This window comes from Pyrgilauda ruficollis, unplaced genomic scaffold, assembly GCF_017590135.1.
Source record: "Pyrgilauda ruficollis isolate IOZ18807 unplaced genomic scaffold, ASM1759013v1 scaffold9, whole genome shotgun sequence".
Lineage (NCBI taxonomy): Eukaryota > Metazoa > Chordata > Aves > Passeriformes > Passeridae > Pyrgilauda > Pyrgilauda ruficollis.
The window spans coordinates 13,769,667-13,787,291 of NW_024531043.1; the positions used below are offsets into that span (position 1 = coordinate 13,769,667).

The 17,625-nt window shown below is 49.2% G+C and overlaps 1 protein-coding gene across 1 annotated transcript in view; it reads left to right on the forward strand.

The window, feature by feature from the left end:
• The first annotated feature begins 1,796 nt into the window (after positions 1-1,796).
• MMP17 (matrix metallopeptidase 17) overlaps positions 1,797-17,625 on the forward strand; it is a 51,196-nt gene continuing 35,367 nt past the window's right edge. Inside the window, exon 1 of the mRNA XM_041489095.1 lies at positions 1,797-2,309. Within this exon, the coding sequence (XP_041345029.1) occupies positions 2,181-2,309 (129 nt within the window). The 5' untranslated portion in view covers positions 1,797-2,180. The remainder of the gene's footprint in view (positions 2,310-17,625) is intronic.

Below are 17,625 nucleotides of genomic sequence, written 5' to 3' on the forward strand. Positions count from 1 at the left end.
AGGGCCAGATTTAATTGACAAGCTGTTCTGACATTGCTAAAGTGGGTATCTGCCTCTGTAGGGTACAGAGTATGTGTGCTTATAACAGATTGCTGGCTTTTGACATAGGCCACGTAATTTGGTGTCTTCCTGACTGACAGAAAGCACAAACATGTATTAAAGCATTATAAAATACAGGTCAGAGGACTTGTGGTTCTCCCTGGCCAAAGGGCAGTCTGTAGTGTCTAAGTAGTGTTAAAATTAGTACTATTTTCCACTGGAAAAGGCAATTTAATGATACCTTATAGCTTTAAAAATTTTTGTTTGTTTTTTTTTCTTGGACTTTTTCTCAGTAAAGTGACTGTGCTCTACTTCTCGTTAATTAACCTCTGAACTTCTCATCATTGCTTAAACAAGACATCAACATCCTTTCATGGAGTGTTACTGAAAAGTGATGGGAACGAGGATAGGAATGCTGCTAGTAAAGAGAAAATTACACTTTGGTTTGCATTAACATGGCAGTTCTGACCCATCCTTCTGCCTGGCTCATTATTACAAGACCTTGATGGAGGCTTTTCTGTACTGGGGACACTGCAGCAAAGCTAAGCCTGCAGAACATGAGCTTCTTTTGTATTGTTTTATAATTCATGGGTGTTAATGCCTTAAACACTGTTCTGTGAGAAGAACATGATACAGCAGGGAGGCAGAAGTGGCCAGTGTTGCTCCAGATGGTCTGTGCTGATGTCTGCTCAGTAGCAACATGGCCTTGAGCTGAGTCTGTGGGTGTTGTTGGGTTGCCACCAACATTTCTGTAGTGCCAAGGAATTCCAGCAGCAGACTGAGATGACCTTGTGCTAGGTGCATCACAAACCTGGAATAAAGAGAAGAAGATGGAAAATGAGACATGTCTGCAAGCAAGAGAGATAGAGGAAATTACAGAAAAATATAGTTCAAATTCTTGGAAAACAGTTGTACTAGAAAAAATATACTGGGATTGAGTGGTGGTGTCCTGGCGTACAGTGTATTTATAAGAGGCAAAGGGAGGATAGCATGGCTGCCTTGAGCTTGCTGAGAAGGAAAGATTTCCATGCAGAAGAGGCAGCATGGAAGAATGTGAGTGTGGGTGTTTTTCATCTCTGTCCATTCTTCATTACCTCCACTTATTATTTATCTTAAAACAGAAACTCCAATTTTATTTTAAAAGCTCCCAAATTTAAAAATCATTTGCAAAGCTGTTGAATGTATTAACATGCCAGTAGGAACCGGGGAAGGCAGATGCGGAGTAGGAAGTACATGTTCATCCTGAACTAGCAGGAGCTCGAGCTGTCAGGGTGTCCCCTGCCATATGGCCTGTCAGAGCATGTGGCAGATTCACAGCTCTCGAGGGAGGACACGCTGTAGAGGCCATAGGATCCCATTATGCTGTTTATGGGGACAAGCCAGACATTCGTCTCGCTGAGACAGGATCAGGATGTCAATGGGGGATGCTACAACCAAGCGGTCTTTCCCACAGCCCCTTAAAAACTCGGAGATGAAGGGCGTACTTACAGAAATGTTAATGTTAATGTTTAGAAAAAAATCGAGTCGGAACCCTGAGGGATTTCAGCCAGACACAGATACTAAAACGGGAAGAGACCGAGCCCGCTCCTGCCCGCGCGGGCATTGATCGCTACCGCTCGGCGCTGCGCCGCGAGCAGACCGCGCTTGCGAGCGCCCCCCAACACCAGCTGAGCCCTGACACCGCCTCCCTCATTAGCATCCCCTCCTCCTCCGCCTGCTCCGCCGGCCGGCCGCAGAGGGGTGCGCGACAGCGGCGCCGGAGCCGCGGCGACTGCCGGCAGCGGCAGCTGCAGCTGCAGCTACCGAGCCGCGCTCTGCTCCGTGCCAGCGCCCGCAGCAACTTTGCTGCTCCGAAGGCTGCGGAACTGGGGCGATGTAACGGCGCACCCGGCAGCGCGAAACAGCGCGGAGCAGAGTCCCCCCAGCCTCCCTTCGCGGTGGGGCGGAGCGGAGCCCACCCGCTCGCCCCCCCTCCACCCTCGGCGGAGCAGCACGGAACGGAGTGGAGCTCCCCGCCTCTTTTCCTCCTTCCCTCCCCGGCGGCCGCCGCAGCCCGGGGCGGGAGCGCGGATGCGGCGCGGAGCCCGGCGGAGCCCATCGCGGGGCCGGGGCCGGGGTCGGGCGCCGCGAAGAGCGGGGGCATGCTGAGCCCCGCCGCCCGGCACCGCGCCCGCCTCCGGGAGATGCTCCTCGTGCTCGCTCTGTGGCTGGCGTGGCAAGAAGCGCCCGCGGCGCCGACCCCCGCGGCGGAGGACATCACTCGGGGAGTTGTGAGTTACCCGCGCCCCCCCGCTCCTTTCCGCTCCCCCCTTCCCCGCCACCCGACTCGCCGGGTACTCCCCACCTTCGGGCATCGCGGGCTCACGCGGCGCTGGGCGAGCTTCGGCGGCTGGAAACGCTCCCTGGCGCGTCCCGCTGCCCAGTACCCCCTTTGCGCCAGTGCCCTCCGTCCTGCTCCCGCTGATCGAGCCCTCTTACACCTGGTGTCCCTCCAGCATTATCTACGTGGTGCCGCTCGCTGTAGCTGGTGCCCCCCCCCCGCGCAGACGGAAGGGTCTGTTTTTTCCCCCCGCACCCAGTGCCCCCCACCCCATACCCTCTGTACCGAGCCCTCTGGAAGCCAGAGTCTCCCTCCCTAGCACCCAGTGCATGGTGCCTCTTCTGCACCCCAGCCTGGTGACCTAACTTTCCCCCAGCCGAGCATCGTGGGGCGATGGCCTCCCCAGCTTTCACACATGGATGGTGATTTCTCAGGCGCTGGGAAAGGGCTGGCCTGTCTCGAGGGCTCCCTGCCTGCCGTGGAGCCGCACAAACTCCAGCAGCAAGCAGGGTAAAACGGCACGTTTGGAGTCAGAGCGATCCCCTAGGACTGAGACATGCCTCGGGAATGTGTTAAGGGCTGCTCTGTACCGGCAGCGGGTGGAGAGTTGGCTTCATTGCGGGGGTCTGCACAGCGCGGGCATCTTTGTGGTCCTGCTTCTCCCCTCACAGGTGCCTGCTTAATCTGCAGGGATATAACAGGTTTCAGCAGGCATGGAGAGCGTGGGTCACGTCTCTGCCAGGTCACGGTGCCAGCAGGTCTATACAGCTTCACCCCTCTGAGAGCAAAGAAATTAAGGTTTTTCTCCTGAAGGAGGAGAAGTTTCTTGTAGCTTATACCAGGTGTAGCTCATACCAGGTGTAGCTCATAGACGCCCTGCGACTATATCAAACCTGCGTGTCGGAAAGACATCTGTGGCTGGGTGTGGGCGAGCAGTCCTGGGGCTGGACCCGCCAGTTTGTAGAAATTCCCTGAAATTTAGTGCATTTCGAAATGCTGCCGGTGCATTGCTGCGAAGGCGGGAGGGAGGAAGCGTTTGCCGCACGGTAGGGTTATCTAACGAGCAGGGCTCGCTTAGAGCAGTGCGCCAGGACGCTGCCTCCGCCGCCCAGGCTCCGGCTCCAAGCCTGTGCTTCGGCTCACAGGCTCCGGCTCAGACACCTGCCGGGGAAGACAAAGCCTATCGTTCCCCATCTGTTCCTAGGAGAATAGAAAATGTGGTGAATATTAAGTATACCTGCATCATTATGGTGCGTTCATTTTCCTCTGTAATCAGATGTTAAAGCTGGAATTAATATTTCATGCAAACAGCACACAGATTGATGTATTCTGCCCCAGTCAATTTAACTCAAACTTTGTCTTTGACCTGCTTTTACCCTCGCTACCGAATAAGCTGCACTCAGCTTTTACAGGGTAAATGTTAATACTCGAGGGGCTTTTTAGTTACTGATGACAACTTTCAGGCATTAAGGTACTTTTTTAGTCCTGGAGTAGATTTGAGCACTCTCTCCAAACCCTGCTGAAGACCTGGGGCTGCCTGGCAAAGCAGAAGGTGCTGGGGATGGTGGTAATAGAGCAGAAGTGAACTGTGGGAGACAGGAGTTACATTAAACCAATACTTATTTAGGCTGGGAATCTGACATTTAGGATGTATGATTGATGTCAGGGTGCTGTCTTCCTCCTGTTGATGGTCTTGCTGGGGCAAAGAATCTCTCCAGCTTGAGACAGCATTGGTGGCTTTCCAAAGGGGTTGAATGTAAATCAGGTTTATGCTTATGCCCTCTACTGAGCAGCAGGGAGCACAGAAGCCAGATATTTTCAGAGGTCTTGTTAGAAAACTACCACTTTCAGGGAAGTGAGAGCCTAAAGAATGATTTGACATCCACTTTATGAAGCAACTACGAAATTAAAGATCTGTGAGGCATTTCAATCAAATATTTGAAATCTAGGAAACATGACACCGTGCCAATAGAAAGCTCTGCTAACCTTGGAAAATTATATCCAGCAATTCTCTGCAGTAAACAGAGCACAATGTCAACAAAGCTTTTATATCCCAAATGCTTACCCCTTGAGGTTTTTCTAGAGGTTTTCAGTGCTGAACTGGACTCTGCCTCTGAGCTCTGTCTTCTGCTCCACTCCTGCTTGGAGTCTGTTTTAAATGAAACAGTGATGGTGGGCCAGATTAAAGTTCAGCAAAATGAAAAAGGGCTAAAATTCTAAGGCAGTTCTTGTTAGCACGCTGCCCAAAGCATGCTCATGGAATGGAATGATTCTCCAGATTTCATTACTAGTGGAATATCCTGCCCAGTTTATAAGTCTTAACTTATTAAAGTTTTTATTGTTCTCCATTAGCTGCCCTGACAAAGAGAACATAAAATAGCATGGAACAGAGCTTGACTTGAGTGATTTAATTGAATTTTAGTACACTGCTTTTGAGATTTATGACTTTGCATTTTGCACTGCTGCCTCTACAGTAAACCCCCAACCCCTCCTCACCACAGCATTCGCAAATTGCATCTTTTTATGGCTGTTGAGCTCGGACGTCTCAGGGGTGCAGGCAGCAAAAACTTCCTATACACTAGTAGTAACTTAGTAATGAGAGCTCTCATTTCACTGGGCTTTGTACCAGGTCTGGGGAGAGGTCTACCTTCAAGCTGTGCTTTTCAGAATAGCTGGCGTGTGGAGCCTGAACACTGAAGGTGCTGACGTGGAGATTGGCTGGTTTGTAAGCTAGCCGGCTGTTTCTGCCGGCAGCTCCTGCTCACTGGGCTGCATTGCTGCTGTTGTGGGGACATGGCTATGCAGGGCAAAACCAGTGGGCTTGGCGATGGACTGATGCCTGAGGCTGGGCTAGCTTGGCCCCAAGGGAGATGTTTTGCCTTAGGGAGTTGCTTTGCCTGGCACAGAGGTTGCCAGAGAGGGGTTGACAGTGGGGTGGTGATGATGGCATCACTGAGATCATCCTGTGTGAACATGGGCTCTGGCATCAGTGGCTGAGGGATGCAGGAGTGCCAGGAAAGTTTTAGTTTGGTTACAAGAGCATGGGTGAAAAAAAGAAGACTGTGAGCTGCTTTCTCTTGACTTTGTGGCCGGGGGTGAGAGGGAAGATCTGTGCATGCCCCCAAGGCGCTTCTCCAGCTGGGGATTGCTGGGCATTCCTGGGGGCTTTCGTATGCACAGCCTCCTGCTCACAAAGCCCTGTCTGTATTCCCAGAAAAGTTGCTTCCAGGGTTTGGAGGCATTTGCATTCATCGGTGGAGACCGGGACCCGCTGTCCCTCTCTGCCGTTATCCCAAGTGGCTCTTTGTTTAGGGCAGGGCCCTCGCCTTTGTGGCCGCTTCTCATTTGAATGACAAGGATGCATTTGTGGGCATAGTGTGGTGGCACAGAGCCCTTCGAGGCTGTGCCCCCCTCTCCCCCGCCCCCTTCCTCCGCTGGCTGTGGTGGGCCAGGGGAGAGACAGAAGTTCCTCTGTGTCCCCATGTCAGGGAGCTGCGGGACAGGAGGACCAGCAGTTTCCTATGAGCGTGTGCCCTGCCTCTCCTAAGTGCCAAATTTCAGAGTAGAAGCCAGCCCAAGACACATCCTTGCTGTTTCTGGGGTGCTTTCCCAGCCCTGAGTAGGGTAGGACCATCCACGTGGCCGCATCCTGGTCCAGCTGCCCTCTTGCTCCCATCTGCCCAGAGTTAGCCAAGAACTCCCCTAAACTCCTGCATTTAAGTACCCAGTGGGGCATTGTCCCTGAGACATTGCTTAGCTCCTGGTTCAAGGCTTGGGGTAATCAGCCTCTCAAAGTAAAATCCTTGTACAAATGTAGGCTGTTCCCTGTATCAGGAGAAAGTACTGTACTTCTTCTGTTTCTGCTAATGGCAAAATTAAAAATTGATAATTTCAGTTGGAGCTTCATTCAGCCTTCTAAAGTGGCGATTCTTCAAGGACAGAATACTTAATAGAGTCCCGAAACAGCCTTGGAGAGAGGAGCTTTGCTTGGCCCCTCTACCATTAAAGTACTTCATGCCTTCCCATATGGAGCAGTGCCCATCCCAGGTCCATGAATTCCCTTCAAGAAAGCTAAGCTACCATATTAAAAAAATAATAAAATAAAGTTGGTTACATTTTAAAGTACCTCTTGAAGCCCAAGTACAATGCAAACCAAATTGACAAAAGACTGTCTGGAAGCTTTCAAACAGCCAGGCTGCTGTGAAAGCATTTAATCTGGTATTAAAGCCCTAGTTGGTGTGAGCTGCTCCTTCCCTTTCAGATTTGAGACCTCCATGTACAGTAATGCAATTTCCTCCTGGGCTTGGCTGCTATTGTGGTCCCAGCCGTGGGAACTAGCCAGGGTAGTCAGGCTAAATTACCCACTTTAATGAAATCGGGAAGTGTTCAGAGCCAGTGGATGAAACCCTGCTGTCACCAGGGACTTCCCTAGAGTTGGTGCTGGGGATGGAGCAGTGAGCTCCTGCACTGGCCTCACTCTTCATCCTTGATGCTGTGTTGGGGGTAGAAGTTCCTGGCTAGCAGGCCCCCCCTTCTCTGGGGGCAGCATGTAGTGGGGCTGTACCTCCGTCTTCTCCTTTTGCCCCTAAAATCTCCCCGGGGCGAAGGGAGATTGCTGCCTGTGTGACTCAGCTTGGGTATTTAGTTATTCTTCGTCATTAAATTAAACATGCAAAGAGGCAGCCCCAAATGCAATGTGTTTCCATCCCTGCCCGGCACTGGCCAGGACTCTCCTGTTTTGGTGTTGGGTGTGACTCACCAGTGCGACCAGTGTGTGTTGGCTCCGTGGAGGGCAAGGGGTGACATGGGTGATGTATCCATGAGACTGGAGGACAGGGCTGTCTCTGACACCCTGTTTGTCCTGACAGGTTCATAACTGCCAGTGGCGGCTCACTGTGACTCATCAGGGCCATGCACTAATTTCTCATTATTTACTCATTGTCAAAAGTGCTGCAGGAATGGGGCTCTGTGGCTCTGGGAAAGGTCATGCTGTGGTTGAGGGAACCTTTATTTCTGGAATTTCTGGACGTTGTGGGAGTAGCTGTGTACCCTGTGTGGGTCTTGTGTCCTGGCTGGCCCTGTGGAGGTGACAACATGGAAGGGAAAAGCTGTCACATCTCGGCTGATGATGAACACGGGCCACCACATTGTCACTTTTTAAAGGGTCTCGCTCAGACTAGAGCAGCACTTGAAAGCTTAGGATTTGCTTTCAAAATAACCCGTGATCTGACAGCAACAGTTCTCAAAATTCTTTCTTTTATCAAAATCACTTTAAATGGGTAGATTTGGGAGTTTCGGAATCTTTTGCTGCTGCACACGTGCCAGCTGCATCTTCTTTGTCCCAGATTTTTATGAGGATTGTCTCTGTTTTCTGGGTCAGAGAATTAAGAGATTTGATGTTATATTAAAAAAACCTGCACCAAACCACATATGCAAAGTTAAATCCAATGCAAAACAAAGCACACACGCCAGGGGCGAGGGGAAGGAGCTACTGGAGGACCAGAGAATTTTAGATCAGAAAGAGAAACTGCATTTCACAACAGGTTTGTTCTGAGGGAAGACCCGACATGGATAATTGCCAACGTTCACCGAAGAGTGTGGTCTTCAGATGGGATTCCGGCTTTTTAATTAGCCATGATGATTTAATAGAAAAGAACCCAATTAAATCTGAGGAATTTCCTGCATCAGAATACACCATGTGCACCAAAAATTGTTGTTCCAAGAAATCTAGAGATGACCTACAGCTCCTGGTGACAGCAGTCCAAAGACAGTGACTTGGGAAGTGGCAGTATATTCTGGACTTTTTTTTCATATTATTTTTACAAGAGGGAGTTTCTGCCTGTTTCTGACAGTCATTGGTCAGGCAGAGTTCTTCACACCAACTCACATTCTATTTCATCCTGACAATATTGATCTTTTGAGTGAACAAAAGCAATTTTACCTGTGTCATGGGGCCCTTGCTCTAAGGTGATGTACATGTTTAGATTATATTGTCATGTAACAAACCCCAGCTGGCATCTCTGTGGTTCAGCTCCCAGCTGCCGAAGATCATCCAACAGTGCCGGTGCTGCTGTTACATCCTGAGTTTGCTCTGAAATCCAAGTGTGTTCTACACAGCCTGCTATACACATCCTTCTTTAAGGGTACAGGACAAAAGTCTTCCTCATCCAAAACAGAAGTGGGAGATAAGTGGACTGCTTTACTCACAGGTTTGTCTTCATTTGTAGAGGTTGCCTGTCATGCACTGTGGTAGGGGCACTTAACCTCCATGCAGCTTCCCTGGGGCTTGCATCCAAAACCACCTGGCTCTGGACTTTTTCACTTTAGACCAAACGCCTCTGGCTGGAGATGGCAGACTATCAAGAGATCAAAAGGAAACTTCAGGGGCTGCTTGCAGACTTGGGGGAGATTTCACTGTCCAAGGGCTGAGGAAGAAGATCTGAGAATGGTGTTGGGACCAAGGGAGCGGCTGAACCCAGGAGGGGTCCAAAGCGGGATAAAAAGGTGAAAAAGACCAGTGTGTGAGGAAAGGGTTCCCACGGGTTCTCTTTTGAGAGGAAAACCTGGAAACGCTCTTCTGAGGAAACATCCACTCGATTGGCAGCTGTAGACTTTACGAAATACTGCAAGTTCTGGGCTATAGGTCTTGTTCTTGACTGTCCACGTATCAGTTAACCCTTCATGAAGATTTGCTTTTCTCAGTGAGATACTATCATGCAAAAGTGCTACTGCTGATAGTGTGGTTGAAGTGCATCTCAGGAGACAGATTCTCCTGCTTTCCTCAAAATAGAAGCTGTGACTTCACTGAGCTGCTGGGTGACTGCTGGGCTCCTCCACAGGTATAATTACCAAAAACTTGGATGACTGCTGGGATTAAAGGTGTAACACAAGAAAATGCTCCTTTAGTCTTTCTGTAGCTACTGGCAGGTTTAGTGACTGGATCCCAACAGAAGTACAAGGAACAAAATGATACCATGACTGCTAGAGACAATCTCACTCCAGACCTAATTGCCTGCAGCACTGGAGTTGATGTATTTGGTCGTTGGGAAAGGGTGTTAGGTCTCATTTATCACCGAGCAAGAAAAAGCCAGCAGTCTCTCATGTTTTTCCTGAGTCCACCACATGCTATCTCCTCTGGAGATAGTACATCCATTCCACGTTAGTCATGTCCTGGCTGGTGCTTGGTCAAGGTTGTGTCTTTGAGAAGGCTTGTGGTGGGAAGCATGGGAGCTCCCACCCACGCTTAGGCTTGTTCCCACCTTGTTACTTGTGTTTACTTTGTCATTTCTGTCCCGCTGTCATGCTCACAGTGTCCCTCTGGTGCATCTACCACAGCAGGACAATCAGTGATGATGCTCAAGAACTATTTTTCTCCTTTGATAAACACTCTGCATTAAGCTGGCTGTTATTTTTCTTGTTTGTTCTCTGTCTTGACGCTTTTTTGAGCAAAAGGAGTTTATTTCTGCAATAGCAAACGTCGTGGTGAGTCACGGCACCAGAGTAGAGATCTCCTGGGAGATGGGCATCAGCGGCTTTCCTGCTGCGGCCAAACCCTGGGCGAGACCCCGGCCCCGGCTCCCGCCGCCACGGGGACCGGACCGGGCGGCGCCGCTCGGGGGACATCGGAGCGTCTCGTCGGTGTCGTGCCGATGCCCTCTTGTGGAAACTGGGAAAATAGCCGAGAAAATGTGCTGGTGCTGGGCTGGGAGCGGTGGTTAGAAGCCCACGCGTGGGAGCAGGGAGAAGTGCTGGGTGGTCCCCTGGGGCTGCACCGTGCCCCCTTCAGCTGCAGCCCAAGAGCCTTTGTCACTGCTGTTAATGGTATTGACACTGTAGGAGATGCTATTAACTGAGTCTGGGGGCGGGGGCTCCCAGGTCTCAAATCCTGCATCTTATGCTCACCTTTGGTGGCTGAATCCCTGTATGGTGACAGCTGTCTGTGCTTTAAATGGGTGAAGTTCCCCAGGTGCCTCTGCACTGCCTTGCTGTTGTTCTGCAGTAATTCCCATCTCCCTCATAGCAAACACCTTTATTAACGGCAGTACAAACTTTCTTCTTGAACAAGCACTGAGCCTGCCAACTGCAGCAGCTCCGCAGTTTTCTTGAGAAAACATCACTCTGTTTTGGTCATCTTCCGAAAACGTCAGTGGGTGAATGTACCCAGGAGACCACAAGGCCGACGTGTTGGCTCTTGCCTTCACAAACCCCAGCCCTGAGTCATACGCAGCAGCTCTGGCTGCAAAGGGTGGTGATGAATAGCGGCTCTGGAGCAAACCTGCAGGTGCCAAGTGGCTTCTGACTCTGCCACCCACCTCGCTCCCAAGGAGCCTCTTTGTAAGAGCTGGCGGAAATGGTGCTGTGCTGGGTAGGAAACGCCAGCCCAGCACCGTCAGTGTTTTCCATCCTCTGTTCTGGTTTTCCAGCCCTGTGGGGCACTGGTGAGCCATGTGCTGGTGTCCCATTGCTGCTGCAGAACAGCCCTGCAACCCTGGCAATAGATCTGGCTCTGCTGCCCAGGAGCCCCATTCCCACAGCTCCCCTGAGTTCAAGCTCTCTTTATCTTCTCCATGTTTCTCTTCTATTTAATTTATTAATACCCTTAAAAAGCTGCCTCTTTTAAATGTCTAAAGAATTTTAACTGTTAAAACCAACTTGTCTCCTGTATTTTCCAGACTTGGCAGCTCCTCTCCCTTCCATGTTTTCCTGGAAAGCAGAGTCTATAAAAGCCCATCTGTGTTGGGTAGGTCACCAGTACCAGCCCAGGAAGGGGCTGTGCATCATCAGAGGTGAAAGGAAGCCAGAGTTCTGGGAACTTTGTGTGGAATTCATACAGAGTCCTTGCGGAGACTTGCTGTCCCTCCTGCATCGTGCCTGTCTGTGTGATCAAAGATACTAGTTTTGCTTGTGTGTTTAGAGGAATCAGTTCTTTGGGCAAGGACATCTGCTATTTTTTTGTAGCTCTGCAATCATCTCTCAGCCTGTAGGTTATCTAGGCCAATACTGTGTCTGAGCCCTGACAGTCCTGAATTCATTTCCTTTTGTGGAGGAACAATGATATGTTTCTGATGTTGTGTTGAGGGAATTCAGCGTTGGGAGCCAGACTTGTTCAGAGCCAGGTCTGAACGGGGACAAGGAGCTGAGCTCACCTTCTCAGAGAGGCTATGATCTTATTCAGAGCCAAGAGACATAACTGCAAAAATTTAATTAACATTGCAAACCCCTTCAAAACAGAGTTTCTGGCAAAATTGCCAGCTCTGCTCTGCAGCAGGTAGGATGCTTGAATGGCTTCCATAGGGATCTGTTACAGAATAGCAAATTTTTCTTTACCTGGATGGTTGCAAGAACAGCGACCAGAGAAAATCAATATGGCATGCTCCTCTTCTCCAGGTAGCCTTGAACCTTAAGGAGCAAACTAATTGGCAGCCAGGTCCACAGCACATCACCTTGGGATGTTCCAAAGAGCTGGAAGTTGCTGGACAGCAGCAGGAGTGAGGTGACTTGTTGGCTTGGACAACCTGGGGAAGGCTGCAGGGTCTCACTGCCATCTGTGGATGATGAAGCTGGGCTGGTGGGGAGCCCTGAGTATGGGATGGTGCAGAGGAGGACATCTCAGTTTGTAAAGTGGCCATAGATTGTTTATAGCAAAAAAAAAAAAGAAAAAAAAAAAAAAGGGACTGCTGCAGCTGTGACTGAGCCTTGAGAAACTGTAGAATTGTAGTAATAAAGGCAGTGGCAGCTGGAGTAAAATATGACCCAGCTGGTTCCCTTATGAGGATGAGGGCAGGGGGAATTGCTCTTTTGAGAAAATCGCAATACCTCAATTTTTCAAGGGCTTCAGGTCTCCATCCACATTGTTCTGGAGAAGGAACTCATTCCTGGGCCACTCCATTGTGGGAGCAACAGCACTTTCTGCTGTCATTGTATTATCACAGTCCAGACAGGACATGCTCAAGCCATCCTAAAAGGAGGTGACCAGGACTGGCCCATCTTTGGCGACTGTGCAGAAACAGAGCTGCTCAGCTGAGGAACCACTGCTGGTTCTCAGCTTATCTTTTTTTCATGGGGCATAAAGGCCTATTGGCCAGTGAAAAGGGTGATTCTGCTCCTAATTAAGAAGCATAAGGGAAATTAGTTGTTTCCATAATGTCAAAACAGCAGAGGGAAGCTGGTGGACTCCAGTCTCCCCAAGCCTGACTTGCTGATAATGCAGCAGGGCAGGAAGTAACCTCAGCCCGAGCAGCAACTGAGTCAACAGCAAACAAATCCTTTAAAGACTCTCCTGACATAAATAAACATGGAAAATAAATTATGTCCCCGGCACTCTGCCCTTAACTGATGGGAAACAAGGTGCATTAACAAAGTAGTTCAATAACCTGGAAGAGCTTGAGGACAAACCAGCTTGCCAGCCCCAGGAGAAGGGAGAGTGCTGCCTGGAAGCATGTAAAGGAGGTTAGGACATGTGGTAGAGCATGAAGCTGTACAGTGCGAAAGTATTTATAAATTGAATTATGAGTGATGATGGTTTTCCTGTGAGAAAGAGCAGAAAGGAGAGTTGGTGTCTGTTGATGGTGGATGTGAAAGGGGGAGGGCAGGGGTGCCAGGTTTGCATCCTGAACTCTGGAGCTGTGAGCTGGGGAAGTCACCTGTGCTTTTATTTTGTCATATGAGCATTGATTGTTTTGTGTAGGGGAATATGCCGTGAATTACAATATGAAGTCTCCTGGGAGATTTGGTGATGTAAATGCCATTCCTATAGGTACAGCAGTAGTTCTGTGGGCAGAGGGGCTGCAGGGGGCTGCTGCTGTCATTCACGGGCAGCTGTCCTGGCTCTTTGTGGCACAGAAAACCTTGAACTTCAGCCCCAGCCCACCCTGCTCTTTCCTGCTTCCCACTACTCCAGCTATCTCCTGCTTCATCTTTTAATTAGACAGGATTGGGCATTACCCAGTATTCAGAGCTCCCTGAAAGCTTCTCTTTTACTGCAATCTCTGAATGCATCAGAGCAGTTAGCGTTTCTTTTATTCACTTTTGCATTTCTCTGGCTTCTCTAGAAAATTCCTTTTGGTCATTAAGAGACCTGGCTACTAGGGCCCAGGTGGCTGCTTTTCTCTCAGCTTTAGAAATTGCCTGCTTGATTTCCCTGGTAGTGTGCCAGCCCTGTGCTGGGGTGGGAGAAGGAGGGTGCCCAGCATGGCATGCACAGACATGCTGTGGCTGAGAGGCTCTCGCAGGGCTTCCCCACCACTGTCCCCTTGTCTACAGGGACAGCTCTGAGCAGAGGGGAGGACCAAAAACGGCCACAGTTTGTGGAGTGAGGGCTGGAGGACGCTTTCCACTCATGGTCTCCTGGTGATCCCACTGAAGGAGGCAGTTCAGCAGTGGCCTGATGCTGCTGCACACCTCTAGTTCACCTCCACCATGGCTGCCCTTCCTGGGTGTACCACCTCGTCTTCACGATTAAGAAATAATGCAGAAGATTATCTTATCTTGAATGCATCTTGATTCAGTCATGCTAAATTTAAAGCTCACCTTGTTGGGGTGGCCCAATGCATGAGTTCATTTTTTATCTCAGCATCCCTTGGTGACACCCAGGTTTGGATTAGCCTCCTTCATTTCTCACTCTACCCTTTTTGACTGATTCAGATATCTGTACCATTTTTCCTAAGAGAGGAGGTGTGTCTGACTGTCTCAGAAAGACCCTTGATGATAACATTTCTTTGCCAGGTGACGAGTACACGTATTTGAATTCCTTTACTCTAAGGCAATTGCAGGGCAAAAGCCTCTCAAGAAAGCGCTTGGCTGCAGCACGGGTGGGCTCTAATACCCTGCTGAGCCATGCTCCCTATGCTGGAGCTGCTAATTTGGGACCTTGGGGCGCTGCTGGCAGCACTGGAAAATAATTGGTGCCCTGGTTGAGATGTGATGGAATGTTATTTGCAATGTATTAGATTGCACTGAGTGAATGCATATTTAAGTATTTGTGTAAACCCATGCACATGCATTGACTGTTTGTGGAGTTTAAGAAAGTCCTTTACCTGCTCAGGTCTTTGGCTTCCCACCCATTGTGACAGGCTTGCAGTAGCCTTCCACCTTTAGCAAAATCTTACGATTTTATAGAGGAATGAGCACTGGGAGTTACTTCAGGAGCCAGTTGGTTTTTTTCTGTCATGGCTCAATTTGCTGTGCTCATCAGCAAGGCAGAGGCAGAGTCAGTCAGTGATGCCTGGACCAGTGGCTAAGCCTGTGTCAGGAAAAGATGGTTGCCACCCAGAGCAGGGAGCTGACCTCGATCCCAGTAGAAGCAACCCTGTCAGGTCTGCATGAAGCAGCGGGTGACGTTCCTGATAGGTGAGCAGAGAAACAGCTAATGCCTTCTTCCATTTGAGAAATGTTTCCTGACACTGCTGGGAAGGTCATCATACTTCCCCCAGAGCCATTTGTCTTCTTATCCCAACCTGTCTGCATTCCTGCCACATCCAGCCTTCCCTGGATTTGCACAGCTACTGGCAGATGCTGCCTGTCCCAGGAGCAAGGAAATGCTCAGTCCAACTCCGTGTGTTCCGTATTTGTCACTGTTGAAAATCCCCTCTGAGTGCAGATACCTGAGAGAAGGTGTCCATAGGAGAGAGCTTACTGTCTGCACCCTCAAAAACAATGCATCCAGATCCAGTGAGCAGCTCCCTCAGTAGCAGCAGCGCAACATGGCCTTGCTCTGCTGATGTCCCTCCAATCCAGTGATCTACACCGGACGGCGCATTCAGTGTGTGATGCCCTATCTTTAGCAAAGATGGAAGCTGCAGCCAGCCCCAGGCAGTTTTGCCTGGAAACAGATAATTTTTCCTCATTCTTTGTTAAAACAGATTTCAACCATTAAACAAAAAAGGCGAAAATGAGGCAATATACAGTCTCCCAATGACTGACTACAAGACCTCACAAACAAGATCAAGTAAGTCAGAGGAATCCGTAATTTTGATGTTGAAGGAAATGCCTTTTCCTGGGTTTCTTTCTCCTGTAAAGAGTGAAGTTGTTTCCAGACAGAACAGGGCCAGCTTTCCTGGAGAGCAGAACCTGTGGTGCCAGTATCTGTGTGGAAGGCAACAGGGAAAGGCAGAAGGTAGCCCAAGCGTCTGGGAAGAAAGGGTTGGATCCAGCCCCACAGCAAAAGAGGCAGAAGTGAGTGGGTCCAGAGCCCAAAGACATCACTCTCATTTCCTTGGGCTTCATTACTGGAAGAGCAGAGCCTGGCAATGACAGAAAGCTAAGTTGAAGTGTAACTCATGGGACAGAGAAGTTCTGATAGGGAGAGCATCAGTGCTTGAGAAACCATTGTGTGTTGAAAACTGTTTGCTTTTTTATTATTATTATTATTATTATTTATTATTTATTATTTATTATTTATTATTATCTCTTCTTGCTATTCCTTGATATGGTTGGGCATTTTCCAAATCATTCCCATGTGGGTGGAGACCTCAGGGGCCTGTATTTCACATTACATAATCTGTGTGACTTGATTAATTTGGCTGTATGTTCAAACCTCATGAAATTGGCTGATTTTTCTGAGGTTTATAATAGATTATATCCATCTCCTACCATCAGTTTTGCAAATAACCACTTGTTGGCTTCTTAAAGTGTTACAGATAGAGAACAGGCTGTGCACTGCCAAGGAGAAGTCATATTTGAAAGAGATAATATGTCTTCTGTGTGAGCTCAAATGAGGAAATGGGTGTTTGTGAAGCTCTTTAAAGCATGCTTAGGCCAAGAGCAAGATCACTTTTGTTTTTCATTTGTATGCAAGGTGAAGAAAGGACGAGACTTTTTTATTTGCCTCCTCTGAACTCTTACAGTCTTCCACCATAGAAATTGGTGATAATTGTTGCAAAATGACCCACCTGGGTCAAGGTGTAATTTTGAATCTTGAGTATCTTTCACTCTGTGAGCAATGTGAATTATTTGACTTTAACACCTTGGCAACCCATCACTGGAACAAATAGAAATCTGGCAAGCAGATGCTAGTGCAGAGCAGCATCGATCCAGGCTGTGGGAAAAGCCAGCTGCTGCCTTCCCTCACACCCAAGGGCCTTTTCCATTGATTCACCTCTGTTTTGGGTAATTGGCTTTTGCACATCAGACTGAGAAGTGCTCTACAAGCTGCTCCTTTTCTTCCCCCACTTCTTCTTTCTGGGAGATTTTCTTAGGTTTGAAGAAAGAAGGGGTGAGTTTTGAGTTGCAGGGTGAAGATGAACTTTGAACAGCAGGGTGAGGGTCCTCAGACTGCACTGGTACGGAGGAGTGGGACAGGCTCAGCAGCCTGGTGACCCTGCTCTGGCACCAGCTAGAGCCCTGGGGCTGAGACGGTGCACTGTGTTGAGATTTCCTGTTGTATGTATGCAGTCCCTGGAGTCCCTGCTCACAACTACTGCTCTGCCAACCACCTCCCCGGGACAGAAGAAACGCCTGTTTAATTACTGCGGCTTTGATTTTGACAGCACAGATTTCCCTTGCTGCCTTCTAACCTTCAAGGTTTCCTGCCAGCAAAGATAAAGTCCCTTTGTAGAGGCTGTTTGCTCCCACACCAGATAAAAGCAGGGAGAGGAACAGAGAGCAATGCCTGCCACAGCCATGGGACCTTTGCCTGAAAGTCCTGAGGATTCCAAAACCGGGAATTAACCCTGCAGCAACACCTCCTAGTTGTGTATAAATGGGGTTGGAAAGATGGGGGCTGTGATTTGGGATATCTTTGGCAAAACCAGCCAGCCCTTTTTTTTTTGGGGACAGGAAGTTTTCAGCAGGTAAGGGTGGAGCCTGCCCACAGCACCTAGAGCAGGCTCCTGCCTGCAGGTTGTAGAATTGGGTCATCATGGAGCAAGCTGGCACAGGCAGTGCCAGGATGATCCACAGCATTCTCCCTTACTGATATTAGCAAATGCTCTGGGTTTGTCTGTGGGAGGGATTTAGAGGAAACTTATCATCCAGGTGGTCATTCAAGTGAAGTTTTCCCTGCAGCTCATTTGACACCACTAGCAGCAAATGTTTTGTCACTATGTTGCAGTACCAGTTTAGACTGTTTTCTGCACTCTGCTTAATGCCAACTGTGTTTTCATTAGCATTAATGGCAAAACCCAGTGGTACTTTGGAATATGTCCTAATTTCCCATCTTACTGTAGAGCAAAAGGCTTGCCCGTGCTCCTTGCACCACACACATAGAAAAGCAGCAAATGCAGAGTGAGCCCACAGCAAGTGGATGCACTTACCTCCCATTTGCAGTA